General features: G+C 46.3%; 1 protein-coding gene across 28 annotated transcripts in view; it reads left to right on the forward strand.

The window, feature by feature from the left end:
• Positions 1-20,387, forward strand: part of TCF4 (transcription factor 4) — a 117,771-nt gene that overhangs the window by 80,863 nt on the left and 16,521 nt on the right. Inside the window, exon 1 of one of the 28 annotated variants that reach the window (XM_027702017.1) lies at positions 5,024-5,120. The exons of the other annotated variants lie outside the window; for them this stretch is intronic. Within the exon in view, the coding sequence (XP_027557818.1) occupies positions 5,052-5,120 (69 nt within the window). The 5' untranslated portion in view covers positions 5,024-5,051. Of the gene's footprint in view, positions 1-5,023; positions 5,121-20,387 lie in introns of those variants that run through there. 28 annotated transcript variants of the gene reach the window in all.

The following is a 20,387-nucleotide window of genomic DNA, read 5'->3' on the forward strand; positions in this document are numbered from 1 at the left end:
GAGAACAGAGGGAATCGCCCCAAAACCATTAAAAAACGAGCAAAATCCCGGGGTTTTTTTGCCGGCTCTGGAATGCGATTGCTGGGATAATTAGTGCCCATCTCCCAAGACTTCCCGACATTCCCGGTTCACCTCCCCGCCGCCCGTTTAATCCCCCTTTTCTCCCCGCCCGCGATCCGAGTGGAGACGTGGGATTGCCCTGCAACAGGTCCCCCCGAAGATTCCCGGGAATCCGCAGGTTCCCCCCCTCCCCCAAAACTTCCCCCTTATTTTTTTTCCTTTTTTTTCCTGGCGTTGTGTGTTTGTGGGAAAAAAAACCCCAACCCCCAAATTTGGAGCCTCACCATAAGGGCTGCTTTGCATTTTTAATTTAGTAACTAACATATGCATACATTTGCATATTAATGAGTTGCAGATGAAATCATGCATACATAATTGCCTCCTCACCGTGGGGAACGCTCCTCGCGGCCCCCGCCCGCCTCCCAAACATTCCCGATCCCGACCCCTTGGAAAGGGCTGACACCCAACCGGGCTCCGCTCCCGGCCCCAATCCCGAATCCCCCCCCCGCCCCGGCAAAGCGGCGGCGGGCGCCCCGTTTTCCCTGGATTTTGCCCCCGCGCCGAGCGGTTGAGGATCCGTAATCATTAATGCATCTCCTAATTATGCAGCATATGTCGGTTAACCCCTGCCCGGCCGCTCCCTTCCCACCAAATCCGGCACCGCGGCCGCATCCCGGGATTCTGCCCCCTCCGCCCCCCCTCGCCCCGGCTGCCCCTGCCAGGGCAGAGCCCGCGATCCCGGCCGGAGCTGGGCCTTCCTTGGCACGGGGGGCAGAGGAGCAGCTGAGTTCCTGCTGGATTCCTCGCCTCCGGCCAAGGACACAGCCCCAGCCTTCCCAAATATTCCCAAACATTGCCCGAATTATCCCGAAAAGCGGGGAGGGAAGGCGGCTCGGTCCGCTCGTCCCTGCCCGCAGCCACCCTCAGGCTCCGAGGCCCCCGGGAATTGTCTGTGCTTCCAGCCTGGAAGCAGCACCTGGACACGACTTCCAGCTTCCAGACGCACAATCAAAACCTGGATTTGGGCTCCTGACAAAAAAGCGGGATTTGGGTTGCTGGGAGTCAAGCTCCCAGAATTCCCTGCGTTTTGGAAGCAGGTTTGGCTTTGCCTCTGGGTTTGTCCCTTGCTCGGAGGGCCTGAAATCCCTATTTTTTAATGGGATGTGGGGTTTTATGGAATTAGTGACTTTTTGGAGCTTGAGGAAAAAATAAACCCTGGAAGAACAGGGAATACTGAGGACTCTGTAAATCCCAAGAATTGCTACGCTGGGTTCATCAGTGATTTAGCAGGTGATTCCCTTCTTCACCTGATCCATGAAGCGTTTTTCAAGGAAAAGCAGTTTTAGAGGAATTCCAGGCTCATCCAGGCTGATCCAGGGAGACCTTGGAGCAAATTCCAGGGCCTACAGGGGCTCCAGGAGAGCTGGAGAGGGACTGGGGACAAGGGATGGAGGGACAGGACACAGGGAATGGCTTCCCACTGGTTTCAATGGGATATTGGGAAGGAATTCGTGGCTGGGAGGGTAAAAGTTGTGGATTCCCCATCCCTGGAAGTGCCTGAGGCCAGGTTGGAATAACCTGGGATAGTGGAAGGTGTCCCTGCCCGTGGGAATGAGATGATCCTTAAAATCCCTGCCATCCCAACCCTTGTGGAATTCCATGTCCCACCCCTGCCCTGGGCAGCCTCCTCCAGGACTTCACCACGTTATTCCAGAGGGATTTTTCTTTATTCCAGTGGGATTTGGTTTTCCTAAAGCCTGAAATCCCAAATCCAGGCTGTGGTAAAACATCCATGACAAAGCAGGAACCTCCCATCCCAAAATCCCATGTGCCAGATGAACCCTAAATCCACTTCCTGGCCTTTTCCATAGTGAATCCCACATGGAATCCCTGTTCAGACCCCCAGTCCAGGCGGAATTCCTGGGGGGTGCCCCCTTGGGCTGGAGCAATGTGGAGAAGCTCCAACACCCTGAGTTATCCACCCTCCTATCCACAAAAAAATAGGGAATTTCGTCTTGGCTTTATTCCCCTGGGGGTTTCTCCTGCAGCATTCCCATTCCCAGCTTTTAGCCGGGTTGGGAACAGTGAAGGAGCTCCCGGGATGATGCCCTTCCCAAAGTCTCTGCCTGGAAAATCTTGTTGGAAAAGCAGGAACCCATTCCCTCTTCCAGGAGATTCGTGATCCTTGTTGTCCTTGTCCTCCTCCTCCTCCTTTTCCTCCTTCCTTCCCAATATCCTTCCCTGGGATGCTCAGGATTTGTGGGATGGGACCCCAGGATATTGATCATATGAATCCCTATCTATTTTAGGGATATTTTTCTCTGGATATATTTATTTAATTACTTACTTTAAGGCTCCTTCCTTGATATTGTATCGGGATTTGTGGATATTGGGATTTGATTCGTGTTTTTGGGCATGTTTTTTGGGATTTTAATTGATATATATATTTTTTAGGGATACTTATGGCAATACTTTTGGGAATATTTATTTGATATCTCTGTTTTTAGGGATGTTTTGGGGATTTTGGAGGATATTGACTTTTGGGGGTTATTTATTCCATATTATCCTTCATTTTACAGGCGTTCATTTTGTATCCAGGTTTTTTAGGGATGCTTCAGGCATGGATTTGGGATACTGCCTTTTAAGGTTATATCTGTTGTTTTGGGGGGATATTTTAGGGATATTTTAGGATATTGACTTTTCAGGGTTGTTCATTCCATATTATTCCTCATTTTAGAGACAGTGAATTTATATTCGTGTTTTTAGGGATTCTTAGGGCTGGTTTTAGGGATTCTTAGGGATATTTTTCACATATTGACATTTATTCCATATTCCATTTGATTTTATGGACATTTCTTTTCTGGGGATATTTTTAGGGGTGGTTTTAGGGATAGTTCGGGCTGTTTTATGGATCCTTGGGAATGTTTGGAGGGATACTTGGGGCTGGGTTTGATATATTGACTTTTGGGACTATTCCTTTCCTCTTCTCTCTCATTTCCCAGATATTTATTCCATATCCATGTTTTTAGGGAAACTTTAGGGCTGCTTTGGGGGCTCCTTTAGGGGTGGATTTAGGGCGAGTTTTGGGGCTGCTTTGGGGATATTTTAGGGTTGTTTATCCCACAGTTGATTTTATAGACACTTCATTTGGAGCTGCAGTTTTAGGGGATTTTGGGGCTGGGTTTAGGGACACTTCAGGGCTGGTCTCAGGGATACTTGCAGAATTTTTAGGGATACCCAGGGCTGTTTTTAGGAATACTCAGGGCTGGTTTTAGGGATACTTTAGGCCTGTTTTTAGGGATACTTGAACGGTTTTTAGGGATACCCAGGGCTGGTTTTAGGGACACTTCAGGGCTGGTTTGAGGGATACTTTAGGGATTTCCAGGGCTACTTTAGGGCTGTTTTTGGGGATACTGAGGGCTGTTTTTCAGGACACGTTAGGCTGGTTTGGGGCCCTTGGGGGCCGTCGCTGGAGCCGTTCTGCCCCGGCCGTGTCCCCGCCGTTGTCCCGCGTTCCGCGGCAGTTCCCGGTTTTCCCTGGGCCCGGCTCGCCGGCTCTGGGGCCGCTCTCGGGCCGCGGCAGCTGCGCACAAAGCTGGGAGCGAGCCAGCAGCGCCCGCGGCCACATGGCCACACCGGGGGAACCACCGCGGGAGGGAAAGCGGGGACATACAGGGGGAAAAGAGGAAAAATAGAGGAAAAAGAGGAAAAAAACGAAGGGGGGGAAGAGAGGGGAAATGGGGGGAAATAAGGGGGAAAAAGGAGGGAAAATAGGAAAAAATAGTGGGGAAGGGGAGGAAAGAGAAAAAAGATTAAAAGAAGGGAAAAAAGAGAAAAATAGAGAAAAAAGGGGGAAAGAGGAAAAATATAAAAAGAAAAGGGGGAAAAGAGAGAAGGAAGAGGAGGGAAAAGGGGGGAAAGAGGAAAAAATAGGAAAAGGGAAAAAAGAGATGAAAAAGAGGAAAAAAGGAGAGCAAAAGTTGGGGAGAAAGATGAAAAAGAGGAGAAAAGGGGAAAAGGAGAAAATGGGGAAAAAGAGAAAAAGGGAAAAAGAGGGGGAAGAGGGAAAAGAAGGGGAAAAGGAGGGGAAAGGAGTAAAAAAAGGAGAGAAAAGAGGAAAAAGGGGGAGAAGATAGAAAAAGAGGAAAGAAAAAGAGGAAAAGAAAAAGTGGGGAAAAGGAGGAAAAAAGGGGAAGAGGAAAAAGGGGAAATAGGGAAAAAAGAGAAAAATAGAAAAAAGAGATAAAATAGGGAAAAACAGGAAAAACGATGGAAAGATAAAAAAGAGGGGGAAGGGGACAAAATAGGAAAAAAATAGGAAAAAGAGAAAAAATGAGGGAAAAGGGGGTAAAATAGGGAAAAGGAGGAAAAAACAGGGAAAAAGAGAAAAAAGAGGAGAAAGGATGATAAAATAGGGAAAAATAGGAAAAATAGGGGAAAAGTGAAAAAAAGCGGGGAAAAAGGGATAAAATAGGCAAAAAATAGGGGAAAAAGGATAAAATAGGGAAAAAAGAGGAAAAGTGAAAAAAGAGGGGAAAAAGGGACAAAATAGGGAAAAACAGGGAAAAGGAGAAAAAAGAGGGGGGAAAGGGATATAATAGGGAAAAAAGAGGGAAAAAGGGATAAAATAGGGAAAAAAGAGGGAAGAGGGGATAAAATAGGAAAAATAGGGGAAAAAGAGTAAATCGGGGCGGAAAAGCAGGAAACAACAAGGAAAAAAGGAAAAAATAGATAAAATAGGGGAAAAGGGATCGGGGAAAGATCGGGCCGGAGGGGGCAGCGGGAAGGTGGGAGCGGCGCGGGCAGGGCCGGGAAGGGGCGGGGAGGCTCCGCGGCCGCATTCCCGGGCCGGCCCATTCCCGGCGCCAGCGCCATTCCCGGGCCGCGGGGGCGGAGGGAGGGGCGGGGGCGGCCCCGGCGGGGCCGGGCCGGGCTGAGCCGAGCCGGGCTGAGCCGAGCCCCGCCGAGCCGAGCCCGGCGGAGCGGGCGCGATGTACTGCGCGTACCCCGTGGGCGGCGCGGGCGGCGGCTCCCTGCTCTACTGCTGCAGCGGCAAGGCGGTAAGATACCGGGACCCGGCACCCTGCTCCCCCTGTCCCCCTGCCCTGCCCCATTCCCGGCCCTGCCGCCGGCCCGGCCCGGCGACACCCCCGCGCAAAACTTTGCCCGCGGCCGCCGAATCCCGGGAAAACGGGCGGAAGGGGCACTCGCCCGAGGGGAGGGGAAGCTCCTGAAAGGAGGGAAAGCGAGGCATTCCAGGCGCTAAAAGAAGGGAAAACAAGGCATTCCAGCCGCTAAAAGAAGGGAAAACAAGGCGTTGCGTTGCAGCTCCTGGAACGAGGCGTTCCAGCCGCGCTCCTGCTTTTTGCAGCTCCCCCCCCCTCGCCCCGCGCGCTTCCCAACACGGGGGGAAAAAAAAAGGCAGGAAAAGCGGCTGCCTGGAGTTGGTGCAGCCCGGAAGGTCCGCACTCGCCATCTGGAGGGGCTTGGGGGTTCTCCCCGCTGGAAGGGGGTCGGCAGTGTTTGGGAAGGCTCGGGGAAGGCGCTGGAAGGGTCCGAGCGCGGTGGGGAAGGGCGGGGAAGAGCGGAGGGAACAGCTCCCAACTTTGTGGGGTCGCTCAGCCCGGTCCGGAGCAGAGTCGGACTGGGAGGGAACTGGGACGGAGGGAAGCGGGATCCATGCCCGCATCCGTCGGGAAGTGGCGGCATGTGGGATGGGGCCGCGGGGAAAGGCTGCCGGGCAGGAACAGCTGGGGGAAGAGCCGGGCTGCATTATTTCCCTCATTTCTTTAATTTCCGTGGATTTCTTGGCCGCCTCGGGGGCCTTTTGTTTGGGATATTTTGGGAAGAACGCGTGGCAGGAATGCAGGATGCGGCGAAACTCCGGGAATTTGCGCAGGAAAAGCGGGCAAAACTTTAAATTGAGGAATCCCACATTCTTCAATTCCCCCCGAGGCTTTTATTTTCCCTGTTTTATTTTGATTTTCAAGGAGTTATTCCAGTTCCAGAGCTTGACATTCCCATGCATGGAATTACACGGGAGCTTTCCAAAAGTTCCCGAGGCTGCTGTTTGTCAGGAGTAGAGAATAAAATCCGGGAGCAGCGGTCACGGGGGATAATTCCCTTCACTTGGAGCAACTTTGTGCGTGCTTGGATTTTCCTCGGGGGTTGGGGGGGGAGAAGGAAATAGAGGTGGAAGTCCGTGTGTTTTGGGATTTTTTTCCCTGGATTTGTTTGTGTCTTTTTCTTCGGGTTTTTTTAATGGAAGTAACTAAAGGTGGAAAGCAAAATTCCCGGGTTGCCCGAGGAGTATTCCCTACTCCGGGAATGCCGACCCCCCGTGACATCCCAGGCCTTGGCCCCCCACTCTTTGTGTTTTCCAGAAGGTGGGAATTACATCCCAGCCGGCTCCAGCCGGGATGCTGTGGAAGAGACGCCTCGGCATTCCTGGCCATTCCCGGCTCCGGGAAAGCACAAAGAGGGAAGCGCCGCGGGGGGAGCGATCGTGGCCACCTCCCCCCTCCTCGGGAAGGGGTTGGAGCATCCCGGTGTGTGGGTTTTTGGGAATTGTGGCCTGGCATTGTTCTGGCACAGCCCGGGCATTGTGCGGCTCTTGACGCCGTGCCAGCGGCGCGCCGGGATGCCGGGAACGAGTATCCCAAATCCCGGCGCTGCGCTGCCTCCACACGGACAATCCCGAATCCCTGCTTTTTATCCCGGTTTTTCCCCCCACCGCCGAAAAGTCAACTTGTTTAAATCCAGCTGGAATTTAAACCCGGCAGGTTTTCCTGGGAATAAACAAAAGACAGGGAAGGGGGGGGGGAAACCCGCCAAATCATTCCCTAAAAAACCCCCTGCCAGTGGAAGTTGAGGAGGGAATTTGGGGACAGGAAGCATGAAAATGGCTGGAAAAAGAAATTCCAGGCAGGATTCTCAGGACAGATTTTCTGAGTCTTGCTTTTTTCCCGTTTTTTTTTTTCCGAGCTCGAAGGGAATTTTAGGAGGGAGACACTTTGTGCCTTTAACTCTTCGCAGCTGCTCCTCGGCAGGAAATTTCCCCTGCCCATTCCGTGGATTTTTGGGATCGAAAAGCTTCAGCTTAGGAGATAATGAAGTGTAGGATAAATGAGTTAATTGCTGGAATTAATTAATAGTGGGACAGAGGAATAATGGGCTTTTCATTCCTGTTTTTTTCCCTGAAATCCTATAGAAAAGCAGGATGTTGTTTGTGAGGGACCCTCTGGAAGCTGAAGTGAGAGGAATTTCGTGTTGTCTGGGATGAAAGTGGGATTTGGGCTGTTTGGGCTGCAGGATTGGTGTTGTTTTTTGGGGATTGCTCCCTTTCTGTTGCAGCTGCAGGGAGTCTGATCGTTATTTGCTCATGGAAAACACCTGGGAAGTCATTTCCAGGTGCTTAAGAAAGGGGGGGGGGAAAGCAGGCAAATCTTCTTGGAGTGGGATATGAGGAGTTTTTCCTGGTGACGTTCTGGCTGCTCTTCCTATTCCCAAGCTTTTCAGCGCCCTGAAATTCCTGGAGGAGACGGATGCTCCCTGCCCTCATTCCCAAGGAGGGTCATAATTCCATGTTCCCGCTCCGGAGTGACAAGTGAGGAGTTGTGAATGGCACTGAGCTGGGAATGGGAATGGGGGGGGAACTTCCCTTGGAGGAGAGAATTTCAGGGAATAAAAAATGGGAATGAGAGCCCTGCACCCCCCCAGGCTTCCTGGTGGGAATGTGGGATCATAAATCCCCCATTGCTGGTGGAAGTTCCAAGAGGATTCGTGGAAGGTTTCCCAAGGGTCGGGAGTGAAGAAGGTGGAATTGTGCCGGGAGTGGGGAGCCATCCCCAGGGATGGGCAGTGGGATCAGTGCTGGGGCTTGGGGATCTCCAGGGGAAACGTGGAGCTGGAAATGTATGGAGAGATCCATTGGCACCTGTGTCCGCATGGAGAGAGAGGAAAATGGATCCGAGATTTACAGGGACAGGGAAAACTGGGAGAAAAGAGATGGCAGAGGAGAGAAACGGGAAAACAGAGAAAGAGATGGACAGAAATACAGAGAGAGATGTGGAGAGTATAGAAATGTGTTTGTAGATACATGTGAGATGTATTTATAGATCTGTTTAGCTGTATTTATAGAGAGAAATGCTTACACTCCTCAGGTTCTGTGTGTATAATACAAGTATATATAAAATAGATATAAATATATATATATATAAATATAGAGGTAAAAATGCTGGAGCTCTTCAGGATCTGTATGGAAAATAAAGGATATATAAATATGTATATTATATATATACACACATAAAAGAGCTTGAGCTCAGGTTCTTTATGTATCATCAAAATATATGTATTAAATATATATATTTTAAAATATAGAGGTAAAAATGCTGGAGCTCCTCAGGATCTGTATGGAAAATAAAAGTATATAAATATATATATAAAAATATATAAATATATATATAAAAGTGCTTGAGCTCCTCAGGTTCTATATGTATAATATAAATAGGTGTATTATATATTTTATATATATATGTATATATAAATGCTGGAGCTCTTCAAGATCTGTATGTAAAATAAAGGATATAGAAATATATATATATAAAATATATTTATACAAATATGTATATAAAGTGCTTGAGCTCCTCAGGTTTTTTATATATATATATATATATATATATATACACGTATATATATAAATATGTATTTATGTATATAAATGCTGAAGCTCTTCAGGATCTATGTGTAAAATAATAAATATATAAAAATATATATATTAAAGTGCTTGAGCTCAGGAACTATGTGTATAATATAAATATATATTTTATATATATGTATATAAATATATCAAGCTTTTCTGGATCCAGAAGTAAAATTTAAAAAGTTATAAATATATACACATAAATATATATATTAAAAAAAGTGCTCACAGGATCTCTGTGTGTAATATAATAAACTATATAAATAGGCATAAAAATATATATAAATAGGTATGAAAATATCTAATGTAGATATCAAATGAGCTCGGCAGGGTTTCTATTTATAATATAAAAATAGATCAATAAATATATATAAAATAGGGATATTAAAGTGCTGGAGCTCTGCAGGATCCATAGGGATAATAGTAAACAGATATCAAAGACATTAAAATGTAGGAGCCAGTTGGATCATATAAAAACATACATCTCAAATCTGAAAATATATCTAAGTACAGGAATTAAAATGCTGCAGCTCTTCGGCTTCGCTGTGATGGATGTAAAGATATAAAGTTATAAATATATAGATTAAAGTGCTTTGTCTCCTCGGGATCTTTGTGTATCTTAGAAATAGATATATAGATATATAATTATATAAAAATATAGATATAAATGCTGGAGCTCTTCAACAACTATCTAAAATATATATATATAAAAATAAATAAAAATATACTTTATATATGTATATAATATATTTTTATATATATATATAAAAAATATACAGAGATACCAAGAAGAGTTCAGGCATTTTTATATCTATATATTTATATAATATAATTCAATATATAATATAATATACATATTATATGTAATGTGTAATATATAATACATAATATATAATATAATATATATATATAATATGTAATATATAATACATAATATATAATATATAAAGATAAGGAAGATATAAAAAGATAGAGATCTAAAGATCTGGAGATATCGTTATATAAAGATGCATAACATTTAGGTAAAATTTATTTAAAATGCAGATTTTTATGAATGTTATCTCTATAAATATAAAGATAAATATGTATGTAAATACCTATAATTTATAGATTAATATCTATAAATCTCTCTATAATTTATAGACAAATATCTGTAAATCTATGGATAAAGATCTTTAAATCTGTAAATTTATAGGTAAAATTCTGTAAATCTCTCCAATCTATAGATAAATCTCTCAAAATCTCTCTATAAATCTGCAGATAAAGATCTATAAATATCCCTACAAATCTATAGATAAAGATCTGTAACTATCTCTATAAAATCTACAGATAAAGTTCTGTAAATCTCTATAAATTTATAGGTAAATATCCATAAATATAAATCCATAGATAAATATACGTATATTTATAAAAATCTAGAGATAAAGATCTATAACTCTACAGCTACATATCTGTCAGTCTATTGGTAAATATCTATAAATCTCCATAAATTTATAGAGAAATGTGTAGATTAATGTCTCCAGATCTCTCTAATTCCTGGATAAATATCTGTAAGTCTCTCTGGAATCTGTAGATAAATCTCTCTCTAAATCTATAGATAAAATCTATAAATACCTCTATAATCTATAGAGAAATGTCTATAGATCTCTATAGATCTATAGATAAATAGCTATATATCTCTCTGTAATCTCCAGATAATTATCTATAAGTCTATAGACAAAGCTCTGTAGTCAATAGATAAATCTCTATAAATCTCTTTAAATCTCTGGATAAAATGTCCAAAAATCTCTATAAATTTATAGATAAATATCTAAAAATCTCTAAATCTCTAGATAAATCTCTGTAAATGTGTCTGTAAATCTCTAGATCAATATGTACAACTGTGTCTGTAGTGGATAGAGAAATGTCTATAAATCTCTAGATAAATATGTAAATATCTATACATTTATAGGTATCTATACATCTCTGTAATCTGTAGATATATATGTAAATATCTATAAATCTCTAGATAAATATCTATAAGTCTCTAGATAAATGTCTATATAAACTTATAGATAAACATCTACAAATCTCTGTAAATCTCTAGAGAAATCTGTACAAATCTCTAGAGAAATATTCCTAAATGTGTCTATAACTCTGTAGATATATATCTATAAATGTGGCTGTAAATCTCTAGAGAAATCTCTGTAAATCTCTCTATAATCTCGAGATAAATGGCTATCAATCTATAGGTAAATAACTATAAATCTCTAGAGAAATCTCTATAAATGTGTCTATAAATCCATAGATAAATATCTCTAAATCTCTCTGTAATCTATAGCTTAATATCTACAAAGATCTATAAATCTCTCAATAAATCTCTATAAATCTATATAGAAATAGCTATAAATCTCTAGAGAAAGATCTATAAATGTGTCTATAAATCTCTAGATAAAGAACTGTAAATCTCTGGATAAATATCTATAAATGTGCTTATAAATCTATAGATCAATATCTACCAATATCTATAAATCTATAGAGAAATATCTATAAACCTGCCGATAAATAATTGTAAATGTGTCTATAAATCTCTAGAGAAATATCTGTAAATGTGCCTCTAAATCTATAGAGAAATCTCTACACATCTCTATAAATCTATGGATAAATATCTATAAATCTCTAGATAAATGTCTATGAATCTACAGATAAATAACTATCAATCTTTGGAGAAATCTCTATAAATGTGTCCATAAATCCATAGATAAATCTCTATAAATCTCTCCATAATCTATCAATTGATATCTACAAAGGTCTACAAATCTCTAGATAAATAACTGTAAATCTATAGAGAAATAGCTCCAAATCTGTAGAGAAATCTCTGTAAATTATAGATAAAACTGCAGCAATGTGTCTGTGAATGTGCCTGTATGGATCTCTGGGAATCCATGGATGAATGTCCCTCAATCCATGGATAATGTCCATCAATCTGTAGAGAAGGAGCTGCAAATGTCTCGAGGAATCTCTGTAGGTGTGTCTGTGAGTCCCTGGGGGTTTAACAAAACACAATCATTCCCATTCCGGCCGGAAAATTCCAGGTATTTTCCATACATTTCCCCCCGGGGGGTTGTGCTTTGGGATGTGGAGCAAGAGAATAAGTGATCCTGGATTTTGGAGCCTGCTGGAATACCGGGAATGGCTTTTAAGGCCTGGAATTCCTCGTTATTCCCTTAAAAAAACCACTTAGCAGCTCATTCCCGCTGGATTTTATGGGAATCCAAGCGACCTCATGCTGGATTGGGAGGGATGCGGGGAATTCTTCCAGCTTGGGATGCAGAGGGAATCATGGAATTAGAGCTGCTTCGCCTGTGCTGACAGGAAGGAAACTTTGGGACGACTCCTGGGAATATTTTAGGCCTCAACACGGGAATTCTGAGTGGAATTTTGCCATTTGGAAATGGAATTTTACCCTTTAGGAGTGGAATTTTACCATTTTTAATGGAATTGTATCATTTAGGAATGGAATGTTACCATTTAGGAGTGGAATTTTGTGATTTTTGATGGAATTTTATCATTTCCAAGTGGAATTTGCCTGTTTCTAACTGGAATCTCTGCCCCTGGAGCACCCGGAAAACCACTTTGGGGTGTTGACATCTTGGAATAATATCCGTTCTGATCCTCCTTTTTTGTGGGAAGGGCTGGAATGGGGAGTGGGGGGGTTTAACAAAACCTCTGGAAGCGCCTTTTCCAATTGATCTCCAGGAAATTGTTCCCAGGGATTGTTTGTTTCCTGTTTCGCCCAAAGTCTGGTTTCAATTAGGCTCGGCTTTACTCGGGAGACTGGGATTGGCTTCTTTGCCCTGGGAATTCCTTGGGAAAAGGGAATATTTTCACCTCTCTGCGTCGCTTTCCTCCTGATTTTCAGAATTAGTTTCTAATTCTCCCAAATTTTTAACCCTTCTTGGAAGTTTTCCAGCCCCATGGGATGGGAAGGACTCGGAGCAGCCTCTTCCTGAGCCCCCACAGCCGTAGGAAAATCCTGTGGGAATTGCAGGGTGGCTTTTCCTTCCTTTTCCCAATTTTTTTTTCCTTTGGGAAAAAAAAAATAGGGAATTAGTTTTGTGAGGCTTCTTTAGGGAGAATCCAGCTTTCCCTCACTTTTCCCTATTATTTTTCCTTTGGAAAAAAAATAGGGAATTAATTCAGTGAAGATGCTCCACCTCTTCCTTCCTTTTCCCTATTTTTATTTTCCTTAAAAAACCAGGGAATTACTTTTGTGTGGATGTTGGAATGAGAACCAGCTTTTCCTTCTTCTCCCTATTTTTTCCTGCATTAAAAATTAGGGAATTAGCTTTGGGGAGATGCTCTGGGGAGAATCCAGCTCTTCCTTTCTTTTCCCTATTCTTCTTCCTTAAAAAAAAAAGGAATTCCTTATTATTTTTTCCTGAAGATGTTCTTATGAGAATCCACTTTTTCCTTTCCTTTCCCTATTTTTTTTCCTTTAAAAAAAAAAAAAAGGGAATTAATGTAGTGCAGATGCTCCGGCATCAATCCAAGTTTTCCTTTCTTTTCTCTATTTTCCTGCCTGAAAACCTGGGAATTCTCCTCGTGCAGGTGCTCTGGGGAGCTGGTGGGATACACAGGGATTTGGGATCGAAAGTGCTTGGATTTGTTATTGTTTGGGAATCAAAGGATCGTCTCTGCCGATGGATCGTTACGTCAGCGCCGATCCCGGGGCTCCTTTTTATGGGAAGAAATTCCCGGGCTCGTAAAAATTGCCTCGGGAGAGGGGAAGGGGCTCCTCAGGTACCTCCAGATCCCCTGATCCCTGTCAGCCCAAATTCCAGCAGCTCGGATGTTATTTTAGGGATATTCTCCCTGAAATCCTGGAATTGCTTTTCGCAACTCCCTGGATTTTAGAGCTTCCATTAAGTTGGTTGGGATCCTTCATTTTCCAGGGATTTCTCCTTTTTTCCTGTGGTTGTTCCCTAAGGCTTTGGATGCTCCCAGCTTTTCCCGAACTGAGGGATTCCTGGAAAACCCAGTGTGCAGGGCACAGCATTCCAGGTGCATTTGGACCTTGCAGGTAGGGAAATACAAATATCTGGGATTTGTGCTGTAGAATCAGAGCTGGGAATTTTTCCCCTCTGGAATTGCGTCAGCTTTGCTTTGGAAATGAATAATCCTGGGAAAAAAACAAACCAGGAAACCTTCCCAAAGTTGGTGTGGAGGAAATTCCATCCACTTGCAGCTTTGTGGGGGACGTCGTGCAGGATGAAATCCTGCTTTTTTTCGGGAACGGGAAGCAGCTGGAGTGCGGAGAGGGAGCCTCCAGCCCCCCTGGGTCACGGGAAGCGGAGCTGGATCCCGTTGTTCTCCGGGCCTGGCGCGTTCCCGGGACACGGGGCCGGTAATTGGAGAGGCCGCTCCGGGAATGTCGTGGAGCAGCTGCGCCATTGTGGGGATGAAAGGGCCGGGAACGATCCCTTTTTTCTTCGCCCTTTTCCTCTTCCCTTTTCCCATCTCCTCCCTTTTTTGCTCTTTTTTCCCCTCCTTCTTTCCCTCTTTCCCACATCCATAAATACTGTGGGATCGCTCCAGGTCCCAACATCCCTGGATGTGGCCACTCTCCAGCATTTCCATATGTAGCCTGAGTTTGGGAATTGTGGAATTGTAATCTGGGAAGAGATAAATCCCAGGAAATCAAATTACACCTGACAGGATCCCATTCCCGGTTATCCCCCGACCGACACACTGGATCTGTGGGATCCAGGATGTGGATCTGGTTGTAGCCAGGTGGATGGCTTGGAATGTTTAATGGATTGGTTCCTCTTGGAAGGGTTGGAATGTTCAGTGGGTTGAGTCCCTTCCACCTCCACCAGAGAAGTCTCCGTAACCCGGGAATGCTGGAATGGTTTGGGAGGGAAGCGACCTTAAATCCCATCCCATTCCATGGGCAGGGACACCTCCCGTAGCCTAGGTTGCTCCAGCTGGATTCCAGGCTGGAATCCACAACCTCTGAGGGTTTGCAGGGATGAAGATCCCTCATCCCCGGTGCAGGAATGAGTTTGCTTCCATACCATGGGATCAGTGGGAATTTAACCCTTTCCCTCCCTCCCCATCTTGGTCCAGGCTCTCCTGGGATATCCTCCCACAAAGTTCCTGGGAACAGCAAGTTCTCCTGGAGAACTTTGGATCCCAAATTTTGGAATATTTCTGTATCCAAATCTGGTCCATCCCCGTATTTCCTTTACGCGAGGAATTCCTCCAGCTAGTGTTGCATAAACTGGGAATTCCGTCGGCCTCTGGCTCTGGGATAAGACACACTGGAAAAACCCCGTCGCAGCTTTCCCTTGGGATAATTCCATTCCTGGAACCTCATTCCTAGCCCTTAAAAATTCCCTTTCATCCAGAAGCAAAGTCTCCCAGCCCCTCTTTTCCCGGAGCCGCTGGGCACCGGGAGATAACGGCTCCGGCAGCTGCTCCATCCCGGAGCTGGGGATGCTTCACACACTCCGTGCTTTTCCCGGGTAATTATGGTGTGAAGAGGCGCGTTCGGCTGTTCCCTTTGGTTCCTGGTATGCAAATTCCCGCTTTTAAACTTCGGGAGGCCAATTTGCATTAATATTTCGGTTTCCTATGGAAAAAAAAACACCCTCGCCCCCCGTTCCCCCCCCTCATCCCAACAAGTGCATCTTAATGAGGGAAAAAACGTGGGGAAAAATAAAAGATATGGAGCTCATTAAAGGCCTTTCAGTGAAATGTGGGATCGGCTGCCAAAAATCATTAGATGGAATGAATCAAACGGGATTGGGGCCGGCAGCGAGGCCTGCTCGCATCCGTGGGGTTCAAACTCCTGAGCCATACAACAGGAATTTTGGGGGCTCTTATTTCCTGGTTTTTTTAAAATCCTCAGCTTTTCCATGCCTGACTCTCAGCTGGGATCATGGAATCATTAGGGTTGGAAAGGGCCTTTAAGATCATCAGTCCCACTGTGGGATTAAACCCCTCCATTTATGGGACCCTCTGGAATGTTAAACCCCGGAAACACTACCTTGCAATGGATATTTTATTCCCAAATGCCATCCCAGAGCCCGGTTTTCCAGCTGGTTTTGCCTTGGCAGGAAGTTTTCCCCTCATGACCTTGAGCCAGAGGCCGAAGGGACACTGAGGGATCGCAGCATTCCCACGGATCTCTGGCAATTCTCCCGGTCGTGGGGGACCTTTTTGTAGGCTTCTCCAGAGTTTTCCACTATTTGGGATGCCCGTGTGTATAAACCTGTGAGTTTTCCCAAATTGGGGATATCTGTGTTATAAAACCCCCACGGACACATCCAGGGCTGTCGCTGCTCCCTCATCCCAGGAAACTGCTGGATTTCTGGCCAGGTCGCTCCCAAAAATCCCCGTTTCCCAGGAGACACCTTTCCCACGTCCCCTCCTCCAGCAGCTTTTTAATTTCAAAACAAATCCATATTTTTTTAATATTAATCCGCTTTCCCCCCAGTGTTTTGGCGCACTAACACTGGATCCTGAGGTGGCTCCTTCTCCTGGCTCCCGACGGAAGGCAAGGATGGGGTTAAGGAATTCTTTCCATCCTTGCTCCCGAACCTAATGGAGCTTAATGAGCGGTCAATTAAACCCGAATCCCTGCCCTTTGATCGGCCCCCCCTTCGGAAGGGGCTCCCTTTGGTGGGCTCCCACCATCTTGAATTCCTCGGGAAGCGGGAGCATAAACAAGTTTGGAGCTGCTTCTTTGGGAAGCGCTCGGCGCTTGCTTTCTCTTCCCGACCTTTTTCCCTCTTTTTCCTCAGAACCCTCCAAAGGGGGTTTTCCCCCCCAAAATAGTGCTCCTCGCTTTACTCCTTGCCATAATCCCTATTTTCTCTCTGGGAATTTTCGGGAACAACGTGCATTTTAGGTTTTTATTTCCTGTTTTATTGGTTTATTTTTTTTTTTGCAAAATCAGGGTTTAAAACCGGGACAAATCCTTGGTGCTCCTGGGAGAGCCCCAGGAGCAGCAGCCCCGAGTTGTGGTGACACCGACCTGCAAGAATTTTAATATTTAGGGAATATCAGGGGCCTTTCAGCAGCAAATTGGATCCAGAAATCAGGATCAAAATCCTGGGGGGTTTTGGGATTTCAAGCCCAGCTTTAAATCCAACTGGAACAGGGAGAAACAAAGCAGAGTTTAAATTGATGTCAAGCTTTGGAGCAGCAAAATTTGCTTTGGAATGAGGAGAAGCCGGTTGGGATCTTTAAAATGTATATATTTTTATAGGATATAATCAGGTTTATATTTATTCCTGCCTTGCCTGGAACTGCCGTTATTGAAACAGCAATATTCCTATTTTGATTAATTAAATAGTTATTAGTTAATTAATTTTAGCTGCAAAACTCGGAAGGAATAAGATTTTGGGGTATTTTTGGTGGTTTGTTTGAATGATTTGATTTGAATTTGACTTTTGTTCAGCCCAGCCTTTCCCAGTTCTCTGCGTGCGGCTCCGACTGGGAACAGCTCCAGCTTCTCGGCGTAAGGGTTATTTTTAATTCCTGCCCATTCCCACATGACCGAGTTTAAGCCGGAGTCAAACTCAGGCCTAAATCACTGTCTTAACCTCCCGAGTTTCCCTTGGTGGTGTTTAAACCCGGAATATTCCCGATAATCTTGGTATTCGTTGATTTTACTCCAAACTCCGTGGTGCCGAAATCTCTCCGGCTGCTCTTCCAGTGATTCATCCCCAGAAATTCCAGTGGTTTGAGCTTGTGAGGGATTTTTGGAAGCTTAGTTCTGCGGGATTTAGGCAGAGCTTCAAGCGGGAGCCTCCTCTCATCCCACATTTGCTATCCCGGTGTTTGCTAAAGCGGAAATCATCCTCAAAAAAGTGGGAATAAGTAACTTGTGTGTTTTCCAGCTGCTTTTCCCTTGCTCCGGGCTCGGATCGTGGGAGGGAACGGCCTCGGCTGGATTTTATCTTTCCTTAAACAACGCCTTTTCCAGCTTTTCCGGGTGAGAATCCGAGGCCTGAGTGATAATGAAGGGAAAATTTCCAGCTGGAAAAGAGGGAGAAGTCGCTGCTGTAAATGTGCCTCTCGGCCTTCCCGGGCGCCACATCCCTGAAGGGCTGATTAGGCCGGAATAATTGGGGCTGATAGCGGGAGGAAGACGGCAATTCCAGGTAATTAGGGATAATTTCTTTTCCTGGAACTTGGGGCTGTCTCCCTGGATCAGAGGAGGGTTTGCCAATGGATTTATTAACGATGGATTTATTAATGGATCCGATGTCTCTGCTGACAGGGAAAGCGAACGGTCGCTTCCCTCGGTGTTCGGCACCTGGAAGTGCCGGAGCCACGTTCCCGCCCTTCCCGGACGAGAGGGAATTTGTGCTGAGGGCACGGCTCGGGATTTGTCCCCCGGGGTGGGGTTGCGGTGCTGGGCTTGGAGCAGGACCCGCCTCTTCCTAAAAATCTGACTCTGGGAAGGTTCAGTCCAGTTTGGGATCCTTTCTGCTCATCAGACCTTCATTTCATGGGATTGTGGGATCGGGAAGTGCCTTGGATGGGAAGGTACCGGAAGGATCATCTTGTTCCACCCCACACCTTCCGCAGACCAGGTTGCTCCAGGCCTTATCCTTGGACAATTCCAGGGATGGGGCAGCCAACTCCAACACTGTGGAAAGGGTGCCCAGGGCAGGGATGGAGTCCCCATTCCTATGGGGATTTATTTAGGTTGGACATGAGGGAAAATTCCTGCCTGGAAAGGGTTGGCCAGCCCTGGCAGGGGTGGATCCAATCTCCTCACCCATTCCTTGGTGTTTTCCTTTTGTCATTCCTCTCGCTCTCCCTTTTCCTTCCCTAATCCCTGTTGGAAGTGTCATGCTGGGACCATTCAGCGAACTCAGCCTCCTGGTTTTCCAGGATCCCAGAATTAGGGATGTGTTAGAGCAGAATCCACCTGAGCTGGCTATGGAGTGATTTTGCTCCTGGACTGCTTTGGGAATGACCTCGGGTGGAGAAATCAATCCAGACTGGACAGGGCTTGGAGCAACCTGGGAGAGTGGAAGGTGTCCTTATGGAATGAGATGGGCTTTCCAAGCCCGACCATTCCATGATCCTGGTTGGGATCAGGAAGCAGTCGGAGTGTGGCTGGAAAAGCTGCGGCTCTGGGCCATTCCTGTTGCTTTTCCAGCCGTGTCCTGCTGCGCAGGGATGACATCAGGGCGGAATTTTTTTCTTCCCTCTCTAATTTCCTTGACCCCTTTTTAACTCTGGGCGTTCCCGAGTGCAGGGCTCGGCCTTCCCATCTGGAAAACATTTGAGCCAGCAGGATCTGCGGCTTTGGAGGATCCCGGAGGGTGGGAGAAGGGAGGAAGAGTCAGGCAGCTGATGTTCGGGGGGTGCTGGGATGGCATTCCGGGGGGGAACGGAGAATCCCGGGATGGGGGGGATGGAAGGATCATCTCATTCCCAGCCCACACATCTTCCATAGTCCAGGTTATTCCAAGCTGGCCCTGGGCACTTCCAGGATGGGGCAGCCACAGCTTCTCTGGGAATTCCATCCCAGTCCCTCACGACTCTCCCAGCCAGGAATTCCTTCCCAATGCTGGAGAGGGACTTGGGATGGGGATCTGGAGGGAGAGGACACAGGGAATGGCTTCCAGATGGGTTAGGTGGGATATTGGGAAGGAATTCCTGGCTGGGAGGGCGGTGAGAGACTGGGATGGAATTCTCAAAGAAGCTGTGGCTGCCCCTGGATACCTGGGAGTGTCCAAGGGCAGGTTGGAATAACCTGGGCTATGGAAGATGTCCCTGCCCAGGGAACTGGATGATCCTTCAATCCCTTCCAGCCCAGAGCATTCCATGCTCGTGATAATCCCAGGATTAAACCTGCGATCCTGGGGGTTCACTGTGTGCCGGACAACCGGCTCCAGCGGCAATTCCAGGGTTCTGGAGCGCTTTGGGTGTGCTGATCCCAACCTTCCCCGCCCCCTGTGCCGGACAGGTGCCTTCCCTTCCCGCTCCACTTGTTTTCCCGCTGCGCTCGGCAGGGCCTGGAATCTCATCCCGCTCCGGGCTCCGGGGTTTTTTTTCCATGTGCTGCTCCGCGCCGGAGCTCAGCTGCTCCCAATTACCTTTGCTGGCCCTGGGAGCGTTTGTGCCAGGAGAAGGCTCTGGAAGCGCCGACATCTGGTTGGGATTGGGGCCCTCGCAGGTCGGGCCGAGGTGGGTGGGTGCCTTTTCCTTCCGGCCCCTTCCAGCCCGCGCCGGGAATGCGCTTCCCTGGCTTTTCATCCGCGCCCGCCGCCCCCGCGGCCCGCTCCTCTTCCTCTCCCCCCGCTCCCCCGGACACATGTGGCCCACATTAAGGGACCTGCTGTTGGAAAAGCACTGGAAACTTGGAGCGGGTTGGGGGGGGGGTTTACTTTGGGGATTTTCACTGGAAATGAGGGAATTTTGCACTGAACTGAGGGATTTCATCCCAAGCCGGGCAGGGAAGAGCGAGGACAGCACGGAGCATGTCCCTCAGGGGTTGGAAAGGAGGAAAAATGGGACTTAGGGAGTATTTTTTTAATTACTATTGGAGTTTTCCCCCGTCTCGTTCGTCCGTGTGGGTGCAGCATTCCCGGGCTCCGGAGGCCGGAGCGGGAAGCAC

This window comes from Neopelma chrysocephalum, unplaced genomic scaffold, assembly GCF_003984885.1.
Source record: "Neopelma chrysocephalum unplaced genomic scaffold, ASM398488v2 Primary Assembly neopelma1_179, whole genome shotgun sequence".
Classification (NCBI taxonomy): Eukaryota; Metazoa; Chordata; class Aves; order Passeriformes; family Pipridae; genus Neopelma; species Neopelma chrysocephalum.